Raw genomic sequence first — 19,647 nt, forward strand, 5'->3', positions numbered from 1 at the left:
AGAGAGAGAGGTAGAGGGAGAAAGAGCACGCTCCAGTAGTGGCATGAAGAGCAGATAAGAGGGGAAAGGTCAAGAGGGAGAGAAGGGATAGAGAGAGAGGTAGGGGGCAAGGAGAGAGAGGTAATGGAAAGGGGAGAGTGTGTAGGGGGAGAGGGACAGTGTCTGGCTGAGCACAAACCTGGCTGCCTACCTACCTTGTGACCCGACCAGGAAGTCCTGAGAGAGTCCAGACCCATTGACATTTCTGTTCATATTAGCCCCGATGCAGATGAGTGGGATTAGAAGGTGTTTTAACAGACATTTGTACCCCTTTTCTGAAGCTTCTCACAGGGGACCTGGCTGAAACAGAACAGTTCCACAGCTCCAATGGTGCATATCATCCCCCTCCCAGACACAGTCCCACCATTACGACTCAGATTCAAATGTTTTAAATCACATATCACCCTCCCAGACACAGTCCCACCATTACGGCTCAGATTCAACTGTTTTAAATCACATATCATCACCCTCCCAGACACAGTCCCACCATTACGGCTCAGATTCAACTGTTTTAAATCACATATCACCCTCCCAGACACAGTCCCACCATTACGGCTCAGATTCAACTGTTTTAAATCACATATCACCCTCCCAGACACAGTCCCACCATTACGGCTCAGATTCAACTGTTTTAAATCACATATCATCCCCCTCCCAGACACAGTCCCACCATTACGGCTCAGATTCAACTGTTTTAAATCACATATCACCCTCCCAGACACAGTCCCACCATTACGGCTCAGATTCAACTGTTTTAAATCACATATCATCCCCCTCCCAGACACAGTCCCACCATTACGGCTCAGATTCAACTGTTTTAAATCACATATCACCCTCCCAGACACAGTCCCACCATTACGGCTCAGATTCAACTGTTTTAAATCACATATCATCACCCTCCCAGAAACAGTCACTTCATTACGGCTCAGATTCAACTGTTTTAAATCACATATCATCACCCTCCCAGACACAGTCCCACCATTACGGCTCAGATTCAACTGTTTTAAATCACATATCATCCCCCTCCCAGACACAGTCCCACCATTACGGCTCAGATTCAACTGTTTTAAATCACATATCGTCACCCTCCCAGATACAGTCCCACCATTACGGCTCAGATTCAACTGTTTTAAATCACATATCATCCCCCTCCCAGACACAGTCCCACCATTACGGCTCAGATTCAACTGTTTTAAATCACATATCATCACCCTCCCAGACACAGTCACTTCATTACGGCTCAGATTCAACTGTTTTAAATCACATATCATCCCCCTCCCAGACACAGTCCCGCCATTACGGCTCAGATTCAACTGTTTTAAATCACATATCATCACCCTCCCAGACACAGTCCCGCCATTACGGCTCAGATTCAACTGTTTTAAATCACATATCATCCCCCTCCCAGACACAGTCCCGCCATTACGGCTCAGATTCAACTGTTTTAAATCACATATCGTCACCCTCCCAGACACAGTCCCGCCATTACGGCTCAGATTCAACTGTTTTAAATCACATATCATCCCCCTCCCAGACACAGTCCCACCATTACGGCTCAGATTCAACTGTTTTAAATCACATATCATCACCCTCCCAGACACAGTCCCACCATTACGGCTCAGATTCAACTGTTTTAAATCACATATCACCCTCCCAGACACAGTCACTTCATTACGGCTCAGATTCAACTGTTTTAAATCACATATAATCCCCCTCCCAGACACAGTCCCGCCATTACGGCTCAGATTCAACTGTTTTAAATCACATATCACCCTCCCAGACACAGTCCCACCATTACGGCTCAGATTCAACTGTTTTAAATCACATATCATCACCCTCCCAGACACAGTCCCACCATTACGGCTCAGATTCAACTGTTTTAAATCACATATCATCCCCCTCCCAGACACAGTCCCACCATTACGGCTCAGATTCAACTGTTTTAAATCACATATTACCCTCCCAGACACAGTCCCACCATTACGGCTCAGATTCAACTGTTAAATAATCACATATCATCACCCTCCCAGACACAGTCCCACCATTACGGCTCAGATTCAACTGTTTTAAATCACATATCATCACCCTCCCAGACACAGTCCCACCATTACGGCTCAGATTCAACTGTTTTAAATCACATATCATCACCCTCCCAGACACAGTCCCACCATTACGGCTCAGATTCAACTGTTTTAAATCACATATCACCCTCCCAGACACAGTCCCGCCATTAAGGCTCAGATTCAACTGTTTTAAATCACATATCGTCACCCTCCCAGACACAGTCCCACAATTACGGCTCAGATTCAACTGTTTTAAATCACATATCATCACCCTCCCAGACACAGTCCCACCATTACGGCTCAGATTCAACTGTTTTAAATCACATATCATCCCCCTCCCAGACACAGTCCCACCATTACGGCTCAGATTCAACTGTTTTAAATCACATATCGTCACCCTCCCAGAAACAGTCACTTCATTACGGCTCAGATTCAACTGTTTTAAATCACATATCATCCCCCTCCCAGACACAGTCCCACCATTACGGCTCAGATTCAACTGTTTTAAATCACATATCATCACCCTCCCAGACACAGTCCCACCATTACGGCTCAGATTCAACTGTTAAATAATCACATATTATCACCCTCCCAGAAACAGTCCCACCATTACGGCTCAGATTCAACTGTTAAATAATCACATATCATCACCCTCCCAGAAACAGTCCCACCATTACGGCTCAGATTCAACTGTTTTAAATCACATATAATCACCCTCCCAGACACAGTCCCACCATTACGGCTCAGATTCAACGGTTTTAAATCACATATCATCACCCTCCCAGAAACAGTCCCACCATTACGGCTCAGATTCAACTGTTTTAAATCACATATCATCACCCTCCCAGAAACAGTCCCACCATTACGGCTCAGATTCAACTGTTTTAAATCACATATCATCACCCTCCCAGACACAGTCCCACCATTACGGCTCAGATTCAACTGTTTTAAATCACATATCACCCTCCCAGACACAGTCCCACCATTACGGCTCAGATTCAACTGTTTTAAATCACATATCATCCCCCTCCCAGACACAGTCCCACCATTACGGCTCAGATTCAACTTTTAAATAATCACATATCATCACCCTCCCAGAAACAGTCCCACCATTACGGCTCAGATTCAACTGTTAAATAATCACATATCATCACCCTCCCAGACACAGTCCCACCATTACGGCTCAGATTCAACTGTTTTAAATCACATATCATCCCCCTCCCAGACACAGTCCCACCATTACGGCTCAGATTCAACTGTTTTAAATCACATATCGTCACCCTCCCAGAAACAGTCCCACCATTACGGCTCAGATTCAACTGTTTTAAATCACATATCATCACCCTCCCAGACACAGTCCCGCCATTACGGCTCAGATTCAACTGTTTTAAATCACATATCGTCACCCTCCCAGAAACAGTCCCGCCATTACGGCTCAGATTCAACTGTTTTAAATCACATATCATCACCCTCCCAGACACAGTCCCACCATTACGGCTCAGATTCAACTGTTTTAAATCACATATCGTCACCCTCCCAGACACAGTCCCACCATTACGGCTCAGATTCAACTGTTTTAAATCACATATCATCACCCTCCCAGACACAGTCCCGCCATTACGGCTCAGATTCAACTGTTTTAAATCACATATCATCCCCCTCCCAGACACAGTCCCGCCATTACGGCTCAGATTCAACTGTTTTAAATCACATATCATCCCCCTCCCAGACACAGTCCCGCCATTACGGCTCAGATTCAACTGTTTTAAATCACATATCATCACCCTCCCAGAAACAGTCACTTCATTACGCCTCAGATTCAACTGTTTTAAATCACATATCATCCCCCTCCCAGACACAGTCCCGCCATTACGGCTCAGATTCAACTGTTTTAAATCACATATCATCACCCTCCCAGAAACAGTCCCGCCATTACGGCTCAGATTCAACTGTTTTAAATCACATATCGTCACCCTCCCAGACACAGTCCCGCCATTACGGCTCAGATTCAACTGTTTTAAATCACATATCATCACCCTCCCAGACACAGTCCCTTCATTACGGCTCAGATTCAACTGTTTTAAATCACATATCATCCCCCTCCCAGAAACAGTCCCGCCATTACGGCTCAGATTCAACTGTTTTAAATCACATATCGTCACCCTCCCAGACACAGTCCCGCCATTACGGCTCAGATTCAACTGTTTTAAATCACATATCATCACCCTCCCAGACACAGTCCCGCCATTACGGCTCAGATTCAACTGTTTTAAATCACATATCATCACCCTCCCAGACACAGTCCCTTCATTACGGCTCAGATTCAACTGTTTTAAATCACATATCGTCACCCTCCCAGACACAGTCCCTTCATTACGGCTCAGATTCAACTGTTTTAAATCACATATCATCCCCCTCCCAGACACAGTCCCGCCATTACGGCTCAGATTCAACTGTTTTAAATCACATATCATCACCCTCCCAGACACAGTCCCTTCATTACGGCTCAGATTCAACTGTTTTAAATCACATATCATCACCCTCCCAGACACAGTCCCTTCATTACGGCTCAGATTCAACTGTTTTAAATCACATATCATCACCCTCACAGAAACAGTCACTTCATTACGGCTCAGATTCAACTGTTTTAAATCACATATCATCACCCTCCCAGACACAGTCCCGCCATTAAGGCTCAGATTCAACTGTTTTAAACCACATATCATCACCCTCCCAGACACAGTCCCGCCATTAAGGCTCAGATTCAACTGTTTTAAATCACATATCATCACCCTCCCAGACACAGTCCCGCCATTACGGCTCAGATTCAACTGTTTTAAATCACATATCATCCCCCTCCCAGACACAGTCCCACCATTACGGCTCAGATTCAACTGTTTTAAATCACATATCATCATCCTCCCAGACACAGTCCCACCATTACGGCTCAGATTCAACTGTTTTAAATCACATATCATCATCCTCCCAGACACAGTCCCGCCATTAAGGCTCAGATTCAACTGTTTTAAATCACATATCGTCACCCTCCCAGACACAGTCCCACCATTACGGCTCAGATTCAACTTTTTTAAATCACATATCATCACCCTCCCAGACACAGTCCCACCATTACGGCTCAGAATCAACTGTTTTAAATCACATATCATCACCCTCCCAGAAACAGTCACTTCATTACGGCTCAGATTCAACTGTTTTAAATCACATATCATCACCCTCCCAGAAACAGTCACTTCATTACGGCTCAGATTCAACTGTTTTAAATCACATATCATCACCCTCCCAGACACAGTCCCACCATTACGGCTCAGATTCAACTGTTTTAAATCACATATCATCACCCTCCCAGACACAGTCCCACCATTACGGCTCAGATTCAACTTTTTTAAATCACATATCATCACCCTCCCAGACACAGTCCCACCATTACGGCTCAGAATCAACTGTTTTAAATCACATATCATCACCCTCCCAGAAACAGTCACTTCATTACGGCTCAGATTCAACTGTTTTAAATCACATATCATCACCCTCCCAGAAACAGTCACTTCATTACGGCTCAGATTCAACTGTTTTAAATCACATATCATCACCCTCCCAGACACAGTCCCACCATTACGGCTCAGATTCAACTGTTTTAAATCACATATCATCCCCCTCCCAGACACAGTCCCACCATTACGGCTCAGATTCAACTGTTTTAAATCACATATCATCCCCCTCCCAGACACAGTCCCACCATTACGGCTCAGATTCAACTGTTTTAAATCACATATCATCACCCTCCCAGACACAGTCCCACCATTACGACTCAGATTCAACTGTTTTAAATCACATATCATCACCCTCCCAGACACAGTCCCACCATTACGGCTCAGATTCAACTGTTTTAAATCACATATCATCATCCTCCCAGACACAGTCCCACCATTACGACTCAGATTCAACTGTTTTAAATCACATATCATCCCCCTCCCAGACACAGTCCCACCATTACGCCTCAGAATCAACTGTTTTAAATCACATATCATCACCCTCCCAGAAACAGTCACTTCATTACGGCTCAGATTCAACTGTTTTAAATCACATATCATCACCCTCCCAGAAACAGTCACTTCATTACGGCTCAGATTCAACTGTTTTAAATCACATATCATCACCCTCCCAGACACAGTCCCTTCATTACGGCTCAGATTCAACTGTTTTAAATCACATATCATCACCCTCCCAGACACAGTCCCACCATTACGGCTCAGATTCAACTGTTTTAAATCACATATCCTCACCCTCCCAGACACAGTCCCTTCATTACGGCTCAGATTCAACTGTTTTAAATCACATATCATCCCCCTCCCAGAAACAGTCACTTCATTACGGCTCAGATTCAACTGTTTTAAATCACATATCATCACCCTCCCAGAAACAGTCACTTCATTACGGCTCAGATTCAACTGTTTTAAATCACATATCATCACCCTCCCAGAAACAGTCACTTCATTACGGCTCAGATTCAACTGTTTTAAATCACATATCATCACCCTCCCAGACACAGTCCCACCATTACGGCTCAGATTCAACTGTTTTAAATCACATATCATCACCCTCCCAGACACAGTCCCACCATTACGGCTCAGATTCAACTTTTTTAAATCACATATCATCACCCTCCCAGACACAGTCCCACCATTACGGCTCAGAATCAACTGTTTTAAATCACATATCATCACCCTCCCAGAAACAGTCACTTCATTACGGCTCAGATTCAACTGTTTTAAATCACATATCATCACCCTCCCAGAAACAGTCACTTCATTACGGCTCAGATTCAACTGTTTTAAATCACATATCATCACCCTCCCAGACACAGTCCCACCATTACGGCTCAGATTCAACTGTTTTAAATCACATATCATCCCCCTCCCAGACACAGTCCCACCATTACGACTCAGATTCAACTGTTTTAAATCACATATCATCACCCTCCCAGACACAGTCCCACCATTACGGCTCAGATTCAACTGTTTTAAATCACATATCATCACCCTCCCAGACACAGTCCCACCATTACGGCTCAGATTCAACTGTTTTAAATCACATATCATCATCCTCCCAGACACAGTCCCACCATTACGACTCAGATTCAACTGTTTTAAATCACATATCATCCCCCTCCCAGACACAGTCCCACCATTACGCCTCAGAATCAACTGTTTTAAATCACATATCATCACCCTCCCAGAAACAGTCACTTCATTACGGCTCAGATTCAACTGTTTTAAATCACATATCATCACCCTCCCAGAAACAGTCACTTCATTACGGCTCAGATTCAACTGTTTTAAATCACATATCATCACCCTCCCAGACACAGTCCCACCATTACGGCTCAGATTCAACTGTTTTAAATCACATATCATCACCCTCCCAGACACAGTCCCGCCATTACGGCTCAGATTCAACTGTTTTAAATCACATATCATCACCCTCCCAGAAACAGTCACTTCATTACGGCTCAGATTCAACTGTTTTAAATCACATATCATCACCCTCCCAGACACAGTCCCACCATTACGGCTCAGATTCAACTGTTTTAAATCACATATCCTCACCCTCCCAGACACAGTCCCTTCATTACGGCTCAGATTCAACTGTTTTAAATCACATATCATCCCCCTCCCAGACACAGTCCCACCATTACGGCTCAGATTCAACTGTTTTAAATCACATATCATCACCCTCCCAGACACAGTCCCACCATTACGGCTCAGATTCAACTGTTTTAAATCACATATCATCACCCTCCCAGAAACAGTCACTTCATTACGGCTCAGATTCAACTGTTTTAAATCACATATCATCACCCTCCCAGAAACAGTCACTTCATTACGGCTCAGATTCAACTGTTTTAAATCACATATCATCACCCTCCCAGAAACAGTCACTTCATTACGGCTCAGATTCAACTGTTTTAAATCGCATATCATCACCCTCCCAGACACAGTCACTTCATTACGACTCAGATTCAACTGTTTTAAATCGCATATCATCACCCTCCCAGACACAGTCACTTCATTACGGCTCATATTCAACTGTTTTAAATCACATATCATCCCCCTCCCAGACACAGTCCCACCATTACGGCTCAGATTCAACTGTTTTAAATCACAGAGGATCGTTTTATTTCCAAGTATTAATATTTTTCAACTAAGTTAAGGACAGCACATAGGACTGCATGTTTACAGCAAGCTTTATGGGACAATCAAATGAAACAAACGATAGATACATTACACACACATATAGATACATTACACACACAGATAGATACATTACACAGACAGATAGATACATTACACAGACAGATAGATACATTACACACACAGATAGATACATTACACACACAGATAGATGCAGCCTGTCTACGTTTCACACTGAATTCACTTCATGTCATTTCCAAACCATCAAACAGTGGGATTATTCAATTCAATTGGCAGTAAATAAGACATCTTCTCAATTAGCCCCGGCTAGATCTGTTATGGTCTGTTTAAAATGTTTACCAGCCAAGGTCTGTACTAACAGTGAACCAATTCAGTCTGAACACATTACCAAGACAACAAGGAGAACTCGCAGACAAAAGAATTTGCGGACAAATACGGCAATTACAGAAAGGCCTAGCTACCTACCACTTCACTTATTATCCATATACAGACTAATCTGTGCTTCAGGAATGGGAACATGAGAGAGGTAATACACACACAGAGGGAGAGACAGACACACAGAGGGAGAGAGACACACACAGAGGGAGAGAGAGGGAGAGAGCGAGACAGAGGGAGAGACAGACAGAGGGAGAGAGACCGACAGAGGGAGAGAGACCGACAGAGGGAGAGAGACCGACAGAGGGAGAGCGAGAGACAGAGGGGGAGAGAGAGACAAAGACACAGACAGGGGGAGAGAGAGACACACACAGAGGGAGAGAGAGGGAGAGAGCGAGACAGAGGGAGGGAGAGAGCGAGACAGAGGGAGAGAGAGACAGACAGAGAGAGACAGACAGAGGGAGAGAGACCGACAGAGGGAGAGAGACCGACAGAGGGAGAGAGACCGACAGAGGGAGAGAGACCGACAGAGGGAGAGAGACCGACAGAGGGAGAGAGACCGACAGAGGGAGAGCGAGAGACAGAGGGGGAGAGAGAGACAAAGACACAGACAGAGGGAGAGAAAGGTAGAAAGAGAGAGAGACAGACCGAGGGAGAGAGAGGGAGAGAGAGAGAGACACACAGACAGAGGGAGAGAGAGAGACAGACAGAGGGAGAGAGAGAGAGAGAGACAGACAGAGGGAGAGAGAGAGAGAGAGAGACAGAGGGAGAGAGAGAGACAGAGGGAGAGAGAGAGACAGAGGGAGAGAGAGGGAGACAGACAGAGGGAGAGAGAGACTCACAGCCAGACACACATTATTATGCATTTCTTCATTATTAAATTGGGGGATGAAACCCTAGATGAGGTCATCTCGTTGACCAGATCATCTGATGAGTCAGCCATAAATAATAGACCCTTAGTCTTCCCTTATTAGCATCCCTCCTCACGACGACTGCATCAGCCTGGGATGAATGGCTCTCTGATTGGCTCGTCAGCCAGTTTAATGTCAATAGTAAATTGGAAGCCTTGTTAACCTAGTTGGGGACAGGATTACGGGGAGATAGTAAGCAGCCAGTCATGTAAAAATGAATGTCTATCAGGGTCTAATTTAATCAAGGGCAGCTCCCTTTTTACAGAGGAATTACAATGTAGGAAGCCAATTATTTTCAACGTTTACGCTGTGGTCCCTGCCTGTCAGATAAGTGTGTGTGTGTGTGTGTGTGTGTGTGTGTGTGTGTGAGAGAGAGAGAGATTTAAAAAAATGCAGGGAATGGCTGGCTCCTATCAGCGGGATAAAGATGATGCTGTGGGGTGGAGGGAAGGACCAGCTAGTTAACTAACAGATTAAACAGACCTCACCAAGAGAGAAGGACCAGCTAGTTAACTAACAGAATAAACAGACCTCACCAAGAGAGAAGGACCAGCTAGTTAACTAACAGATTAAAACAGACCTCACCAAGAGAGAAGGACCAGCTAGTTAACTAACAGAATAAACAGACCTCACCAAGACCCAGGCTATCTACAGCTCTTCGTCTGGGACAGCACTCACAGGCAGCACGCACAAAAGTGCACGCACAAAGACTTGAAAGTGTGCACACACACATCCAAGCAAACGCACACAGACACCGAGGAGAGCCCCAGCACACCTCTACCCTGGGGGATAATTATCCTGTGTGGGCCCCTGTCCCCTCTGGTCCCTGGGGCCCAATCCCACCGCTTTCTGGAGGGTGGGCCTCACCCTCCCACACCTGCACCCCGGTCCAGATTAAAAGCCCTGTCTGGTCTAATTTTAAATGTGTTACCGCTGCCCTTTCTTAGGGGAACAAGACTAATCTATTCCCATAAAGGCTTATCTCTGTTCTCTCTGCCCTCCGTGAGGCACGCTGGGCCTTCTGTTGAATTATTACTAGCTGGACATTTGTCATGAGGCAGGCTGACGTGAAGTGTGTCGTAGGGCTGGGCGCTGAGGAGCTGGCCGTGTGTCTGTGGAATGATGGCGTGCCTGGGATGGCTGGCTGTTTCCCTCTCCTCTTTTCTCTCGTTCCCTCCATCCTTCAGCTGTCTAATTAAGGTGAGGCCTCCTAGCATCCCCTCCCCCTTTCCTTGTCCCATTATTGTCCACCACCAATTACTTCCCCCTCCCCGCCCACTTCACAAAGCTAGGTGACCAGTCAGTCTATCCAACACTTCAATCCTTTCAGTTACCCTCTCCAGTTCAACTGTAGACTGAAACAAACACATTGACCCCAACAGTCAGAGGGTGAAGCTAACAAAGGTCAACTGCGAGCAGGAGGATGGGCCGTGCAAAGGCGTGTTGATGCGCTGGTCAAGACAATCAGCCACTATGACAGGCTGCCAAACGTCAGCGTGTGTTTGCGTGTCGGGGGTCGTGTCGAGTGATGGCGACATGGCCGCCAAAGGAACGCCACAATCCCACAAAGTCACCGGCAGGCTGGATGAGAGGAGCTGTCACTACTGCTGGCTCAGGCCTGCTAACGCCTCCGTCAAACAGGCAGCTAACGGCCCTCCAGACTCACGGCCCAGGCCTCTGGTGTGGTATCCATGGCAGCCATCACATCATTAACACAATGAGAGAGTTGCTTGATGATAATAATGAGTTAGTGGTGCCACACCAGCACAGCAGTGCAAGGCCTACGGGTTACTACTGTAGTAGTCATTGTTCCCAGTTTCAGCAGCCCTTGACCCGGCCCTCAGCACTGACCATCAGATAGGGGGCGTCACCGGGCCAGACCAAACACAGCCTACCAGGGGCTGTAGCCATCAGATGGGGGGGGGGGGGGGGGTGGGGTCGCCGGACCAGACCAAACACAGCCTACCAGGAGCTGTAGCCATCAGATAGAGGGGGGGGTCGCCGGACCAGACCAAACACAGCCTACCAGGAGCTGTAGCCATCAGATAGGGGGGGTTACCGGACCAGACCAAACACAGCCTACCAGGAGCTGTAGCCATCAGATAGGGGGGGTTACCGGACCAGACCAAACACAGCCTACCAGGAGCTGTAGCCATTAGAGGTGATAATGGTTAACTGCGGGCAGCGAGAGGTTCAAGTGAACGTTTAGAGAAGGTTGATGATTTTGGTGTTTTTGGGGGCCTTTTGCCACATTGTGTCAAGGGAACTCTAGAGGACAGCAGCCTATGGCTACAGCAGAGCAGTGCTGGCTGGTACCCTGGAGTCAGACACACTGCACTGGGTTCACCATCACTTTCTTCTCTTCTGACTATTCTGGCAGCCTTCTCAAAACACTCCCTTATTTCACTATTTACAACATTCACTATAGCATCTCTACATCATGAACAGAGAGTCCTGGCCCCAGTGACCAACAGACAGAGAGAGAAGCTTGGAGAGGGAGGAGGGCTGAGTAAAGCTCATTGGTCTGAAGAGAGAGAGAGAAGCTTGGAGAGAGAGGAGGGCTGAGTAAAGCTCATTGGTCTGAAGAGAGAGAGAGAGAGAGAGAGAGAGAGAGAAGCTTGGCGAGGGAGGAGGGCTGAGTAAAGCTCATTGGTCTGAAGAGAGAGAGAGAAGCTTGGAGAGAGAGGAGGGCTGAGTAAAGCTCATTGGTCTGAAGAGAGAGAGAGAGAGAGAGAGAGAGAGAGAGAGAGAAGCTTGGAGAGAGAGGAGGGCTGAGTAAAGCTCATTGGTCTGAAGAGAGAGAAGCTTGGAGAGAGAGGAGGGCTGAGTAAAGCTCATTGGTCTGAAGAGAGAGAAGCTTGGAGAGAGAGGAGGGCTGAGTAAAGCTCATTGGTCTGAAGAGAGAGAAGCTTGGAGAGAGAGGAGGGCTGAGTAAAGCTCATTGGTCTGAAGAGAGAGAAGCTTGGAGAGAGAGGAGGGCTGAGTAAAGCTCATTGGTCTGAAGAGAGAGAGAGAGAGAGAGCGAGAGAGAGAGAGGAGAGAGAGAGAGAGAGAGGAGAGAGAGAGAGAGGAGAGAGAGAGAGAGGAGAGAGAAGCTTGGCGAGGGAGGAGGGCTGAGTAAAGCTCATTGGTCTGAAGAGAGAGAGAAAGAGAGAGAGAGAAGCTTGGCGAGGGAGGAGGGCTGAGTAAAGCTCATTGGTCTGAAGAGAGAGAGAGAGAGAAAGAGAGAGAGAGAAGCTTGGAGAGAGAGGAGGGCTGAGTAAAGCTCATTGGTCTGAAGAGAGAGAGAGAGAGAAAGAGAGAGAGAGAAGCTTGGAGACAGAGGAGGGCTGAGGAAAGCTCATTGGTCTGAAGAGAGAGCAGGACAGCAGGGGAGGCCTATCATGTCACATCTATTATCAGATCTGTATGGAGGCTACAGCGAGCGGCGCTAAGCTACGTGTGATCTCTCCAAAGATGGTTCCTCCCTCCGCTCCAAACGGGACAGAGCAGAGAGAAGAGGAGGAAAAATGTGTTTAATACTCCCATGCCAATGCACTGCTTCTCCCTCCAAACCGCCATCTCTTTCAATTCAATTCAATTCAATTCAATTCAATTCAATTCAAGGAGCTTTATTGGCATGGGAAACATTTGTTAACATTGCCAAAGCAAGTGAGGTAGATAATATATAAAGTGAATATATAAAGTGAAATAAACAATAAAAATGAACAGTAAACATTACACATACAGAAGTTTAAAACAATAAAGACAATCCAAATGTCCTATTATATATATACAGTGTTTTAACAATGTACAAATGTAAAATAAAATAATAAAATAAATAAGCATAAATATGGGTTGTATTTACAATGGTGTTTGTTCTTCACTGGTTGCCCTTTTCTCGTGGCAACAGGTCACAAATCTTGCTGCTGTGATGGCACACTGTGGAATTTCACCCAGTAGATATGGGAGTTTATCAAAATTGGATTTGTTTTCGAATTCTTTGTGGATCTGTGTAATCTGAGGGAAATATGTCTCTCTAATATGGTCATACATTGGGCAATAGGTTAGGAAGTGCAGCTCAGTTTCCACCTCATTTTGTGGGCAGTGAGCACATAGCCTGTCTTCTCTTGAGAGCCATGTCTGCCTACGGCGGCCTTTCTCAATAGCAAGGCTATGCTCACTGAGTCTGTACATAGTCAAAGCTTTCCTTAATTTTGGGTCAGTCACAGTGGTCAGGTATTCTGCCACTGTGTACTCTCTGTTTAGGGCCAAATAGCATTCTAGTTTGCTCAGTTTTTTTGTTAATTCTTTCCAATGTGTCAAGTAATTATCTTTTTGTAATCATCTTTCTCTCTCCCTCCAACCCTCCCTCTCTTTCTCTCCATTCCTCCCCCTCTCGCTGTCCCTACAACCCTCCCTCTCTTTCTCTCTCTCTCCATCCCTCTCTCTCCATCCCTTTCTCTCCCTCTCTCTCCATTCCTCCCTCCCTTTCTCTCTCCCTCTCCCTTTCTCTCTCCCTCTCTCTCTCCCTCTCCCTTTCTCTCTCCCTCTCCCTTTCTCTCTCCCTCTCCCTTTCTCTCTCCCTCTCCCTTTCTCTCTCCCTCTCCATTCCTCCCTCCATGCCTCCTCCATCCCTCAAACAGGACCTAACACTAATGCCCACATCTCTCCCTCCCTTGCTTCCCCCAAACAGAACAGGACCTAATTGGAAGGCGAGAGAAAGGGAGAGGTACCAGACCATGACAGGCGGGAGGTCAGTGTAATTGCTGCTGGCCATATTTAACATTAAGATAATCAGTCCATTAATTACCCCCTGGATCATTAAATCAGTCACTTGCTAAATTACATTTCTGCATCTATTACTCAGTGGAGAGACCACGGGGCCAGGGAGAGACCACGGGGCCAGGGAGAGACCACGGGGCCAGGGAGAGGGAGAGACCACGGGGCCAGGGAGAGACCACTGGGCCAGGGAGAGACCACGGGGCCAGGGAGAGACCACGAGGCCAGGGAGAGACCACGAGGCCAGGGAGAGACCACGGGGCCAGGGAGAGACCACTGGGCCAGGGAGAGACCACGGGGCCAGGGAGAGGGAGAGACCACGGGGCCAGGGAGAGACCACTGGGCCAGGGAGAGACCACGGGGCCAGGGAGAGACCACGAGGCCAGGGAGAGACCACGAGGCCAGGGAGAGACCACGGGGCCAGGGAGAGACCACGGGGCCAGGGAGAGACCACGGGGCCCGGGAGAGACCACGGAGAGACCACAGGGCCAGGGAGAGACCACGGGGCCAGGGGAGACCACGGGGCCAGGGAGAGACTTGTTTCATCCATCCAGATGGATTCAGATTCAGCCACCAGCCAAAGCCTGGACACAGTTCTACTGACCTTCTATACCTAGCTAGTAGCTACTGACCTTCTATACCTAGCTAGTAGCTACTGGCCTTCTATACCTAGCTAGTAGCTACTGACCTTCTATACCTAGCTAGTAGCTACTGGCCTTCTATACCTAGCTAGTAGCTACTGGCCTTCTATACCTAGCTAGTAGCTACTGACCTTCTATACCTAGCTAGTAGCTACTGACCTTCTATACCTAGCTAGTAGCTACTGGCCTTCTATACCTAGCTAGTAGCTACTGACCTTCTATACCTAGCTAGTAGCTACTGACCTTCTATACCTAGCTAGTAGCTACTGGCCTTCTATACCTAGCTAGTAGCTACTGGCCTACTATACCTAGCTAGTAGCTACTGGCCTTCTATACCTAGCTAGTAGCTACTGACCTTCTATACCTAGCTAGTAGCTACTGACCTTCTATACCTAGCTAGTAGCTACTGACCTTCTATACCTAGCTAGTAGCTACTGACCTTCTATACCTAGCTAGTAGCTACTGACCTTCTATACCTAGCTAGTAGCTACTGGCCTTCTATACCTAGCTAGTAGCTACTGGCCTTCTATACCTAGCTAGTAGCTACTGGCCTACTATACCGAGCTAGTAGCTACTGGCCTTCTATACCTAGCTAAATGAAATGCATACAATCCAACAGTAGATACTTTATTCCAATACACTCAGATGTCTGTCTTTACCTAGCTAGTAGCTACTGGCCTTCTATACCTAGCTAGTAGCTACTGGCCTACTATACCTAGCTAGTAGCTACTGGCCTTCTATACCTAGCTAGTAGCTACTGACCTTCTATACCTAGCTAGTAGCTACTGGCCTTCTATACCTAGCTAAATGAAATGCATACAATCCAACAGTAGATACTTTATTCCAAGACACTCAGATGTCTGTCTTTGTGTCGTGGTTCACGTAGTGAAGATCTGAGGGATAACCAGTTTAATTCAGCATACATCAAGTATTAGTACACACATATCAAGTACATGATCGACTCAGGTCATGCAATGTGACTTATCTCATAAACATCCCAGAGACAGGTCTGTACACATCACGTCACAGACCATGGGACACTCAGCATGAGACTGCAGGAGCACCATGCTGCATGTGAGCTGCAGTAGTGTACAGTAGAGGGACGTAGTGAACACTGAACAGCCACTTAAGGAATGGCCGAGGAAGTACTATCCTATCGATAGGCAGCGACGACGGGAGACAAATGTCTGGCGAGCTCTGCCAAGCCGAGCCGAGCGTCCTGGGTTAATTGAGATAATATTGACCCCTTCTGTAATCTGTTCCCCTGGTCGCTCCACCCGACGGGGATACATGCCTCCCAAATACACAAATAAATAGGTACATGAATAACAATAAATGCATTAGCCGACTGACGGAAGGGGAGAGAGGGGGAGATGAGCGTGTGTGTGTGTGTGGTGCGTTGCGTGCATCTGTGTGTGTGTGGTGCGTGCATGCATCTGTGTGTGTGTGTGTGTGGTGCGTGCATGCATCTGTGTGTGTGTGTGGTGCATGCATCTGTGTGTGTGTGTGGTGCATGCATCTGTGTGTGTGAGGTGCGTGCATGCATCTGTGTGTGTGTGTGCATGCTTGGTGTGTGTAAAAGGGAAACTGGTGGATCCATAGCCAGAGATGTTTGGTGTAGGGGCCAGTAATTAAAAGGTGCTTGTGGAGAGTAATGAGAACAGGAGGAAAATGGGAAGTCGATATTTATGCAGCCAGCAGTCAGCTCTAATTTGTTATGATGGCTGGTGGTGGAGCATGGGCTTGGCTGACAATAATTGTGTGTGTGTGTGTGTGTGTGTGTGTGTGTGCTGATAATTACACCGCCCAGCAGACGTTAGTGCAGAGGGGCTGGGGCCAGTGAGAGTACAAGCCACAGATATTAACACTGTTACCATGTTAAACGTCACTGATTACTCCGTACTCACTTCCCCCTCTCTCTAATGGATAACTCTTACCTACTGTCCACCTCTGCTGCCAATATCATTACAATGTCCCTGTCACTGTCACTACTGCTGTCCCCAGTTTCCATCACTACTACTGTCCCCAGTTTCCATCACTTCTACTGTCCCCAGTTTCCATCCCTACTACTGTCCCCAGTTTCCATCCCTACTACTGATCCCAGTTTCCATCCCTACTACTGATCCCAGTTTCCATCACTACTACTGTCCCCAGTTTCCATCACTTCTACTGTCCCCAGTTTCCATCCCTACTACTGTCCCCAGTTTCCATCCCTACTACTGTCCCCAGTTTCCATCCCTACTACTGATCCCAGTTTCCATCCCTACTACTGTCCCCAGTTTCCATCACTACTACTGTCCCTAGTTTCATCACTACTACTGTCCCCAGTTCCCATCCCTACTAGAGTGAGCAGAGAGAGAGAGCGAGAGTAGAGAGAGAGTGAGCAGAGAGAGAGAGAGCGAGTAGAGAGAGAGCGAGCGAGCAGAGAGAGAGAGCGAGTAGAGAGAGAGCGAGCGAGCAGAGAGAGAGAGAGCGAGCAGAGAGAGAGAGAGCGAGCAGAGAGAGAGCGAGCAGAGAGAGAGAGAGCGAGCAGAGAGAGAGAGAGAGAGCGAGCAGAGAGAGAGAGAGCGAGCGAGCAGAGAGAGAGAGAGCGAGCAGAGAGAGGGAGAGCGAGCAGAGAGAGTGAGCAGAGAGAGAGCGAGCAGAGAGAGAGAGAGCAGAGAGAGAGAGAGCAGAGAGCGAGCAGAGAGAGAGAGCAGAGAGAGAGAGCAGAGAGAAAGAGCAGAGAGAAAGAGCAGAGAGCGAGTGAGCAGAGAGGAGAGGAAACAGACAGAGACAAAGAGACTGGAGTGCTCCCCCTACCTGGTGGCGTCGGGTGCTGGTTTGAGGCGTCCCTGTGCGTTGCCCTCCCACACGTCATTGGCCAGCTCGTTGCCTATAGAGGTCATGACCTTGAGGAGCTCCAGGGGCCACTCATCCAGGTCCAGGGACCGAACACGAGATAGGTGGGTCCCCAGGTTCCTGTGGATCCCTGAACACTCGATACAGATCAATGCTCCCAGGTTGAGACTGGCCCAGTCGGGGTCTGGGAAACAGAGAAAAGACACACATTTTAGATACTTCATTTGAATCCATAAGACATATTTGCAAAATGATTCAAAAGGTCATAGAAAAATGGATACAATCATAAAACGTATTATTGTTTATTTTAACTGGATAATAAAATCAATCAATCAATCAATACCATATTACTGAAGGATCAGACGGGAGGTGAAGGAGACAGAACAGGTATTACTGAAGGATCAGACGGGAGGTGAAGGAGACAGAACAGGTATTACTGAAGGATCAGACGGGAGGTGAAGGAGACAGAACAGGTATTACTGAAGGATCAGACGGGAGGTGAAGGAGACAGAACAGGTATTACTGAAGGATCAGACGGGAGGTGAAGGAGACAGAAAAGGTATTACTGAAGGATCAGACGGGAGGTGAAGGAGATAGAACAGGTATTACTGAAGGATCAGACGGGAGGTGAAGGAGACAGAACAGGTATTACTGAAGGATCAGACGGGAGGTGAAGGAGACAGAACAGGTATTACTGAAGGATCAGGCAGAACAGGTATTACTGAAGGATCAGACGGGAGGTACACTGTTGTTAGCTATCAGAGGTAAAATAGATAGTTGTAACTCACTCTGGGCCTCACAGTCCACACAGCGAGAGTTCCCTCTTAGGCTCCTCACATTCTGTAAGGCCATGGCCTCAGACTGGCTGGTCAGACGTGACTGTAGGAAAACAATCCAACCGCCATTGTTATGGATGGCTATAACAGCAGACACAGTCACTAACCTAGACACACACACCAGGTTCATCACACAACTCATTTAGATTGGTTTCCACCAAACATAAGCAAGAGAATGTGTGTGTGTGTGTGTGTGAGAGAGAGAACAAATAACACAACAAACAGAAGTGGAGACAACAGAAGGTATTCTACAGTGCAAATGTTCCTCCGAGGCCTGGGGCGTCAACAGAGCAGAGGGCTGGCTGGCTCAGATGAGGCTGGCCTGGTCCACTACGCTGTGGGAGGGAAATGGCACCGCTACGCCTATATTACACTTACAGTAATTGCCATTTGTAATTATTTGAACGTGTTTGGGGGTTGAGCAAGTGTGTGTGTGTGTGAATAGGCCTATAGGAGAGTGTGTGTGTGTGTGTGTGTGTGTGTGAGAATAGGTCTATAGGAGTGTGTGTGTGTGTGTGTGTGTGTGTGTGTGAGAATAGGTCTATAGGAGTGTGTGTGTGTGTGTGTGTGTGAGAATAGGCCTATAGGAGAGTGTGTGTGTGTGAATAGGCCTATAGGAGAGTGTGTGTATGTGTGTGTGCGAATGGGCCTTTTGGAGAGAGTGTGTGTGAATAGGCCAATAGGAGAGTGTGTGTATGTGTGCATGTGTGAATAGGCCCATAGGAGAGTGTGTGTGTGAGAATAGGTCTATAGGAGAGTGTGTGTGTGTGTGAATAGGTCTATAGGAGAGTGTGTGTGTGTGTGAATAGGTCTATAGGAGAGTGTGTGTGTGAATAGGCCAATAGGAGAGTGTGTGTGTGTGAATAGGCCTATAGGAGAGTGTGTGTGTGAACAGGTCTATAGGAGAGTGTGTGTGTGTGTGTGAATAGGCCTATAGGAGAGTGTGT

At 47.1% G+C, this 19,647-nt stretch overlaps 1 protein-coding gene across 14 annotated transcripts in view; it reads right to left on the reverse strand.

Moving 5' to 3' along the window:
* LOC110527298 (arf-GAP with GTPase, ANK repeat and PH domain-containing protein 1) overlaps positions 1–19,647 on the reverse strand; it is a 263,886-nt gene that overhangs the window by 18,070 nt on the left and 226,169 nt on the right. For all 14 annotated transcript variants that reach the window (XM_090239781.1, XM_090239785.1, XM_090239783.1 and 11 more), the window contains 2 exons: positions 18,653–18,743; positions 17,826–18,048 (listed from right to left, as the gene is read on the reverse strand). In XM_090239781.1, the coding sequence (XP_090095907.1) occupies positions 17,826–18,048; positions 18,653–18,743 (314 nt within the window). The remainder of the gene's footprint in view (positions 1–17,825; positions 18,049–18,652; positions 18,744–19,647) is intronic.

Source organism: Oncorhynchus mykiss, chromosome 7, assembly GCF_057628025.1.
Source record: "Oncorhynchus mykiss isolate SJ-2025 chromosome 7, ASM5762802v1, whole genome shotgun sequence".
Classification (NCBI taxonomy): Eukaryota; Metazoa; Chordata; class Actinopteri; order Salmoniformes; family Salmonidae; genus Oncorhynchus; species Oncorhynchus mykiss.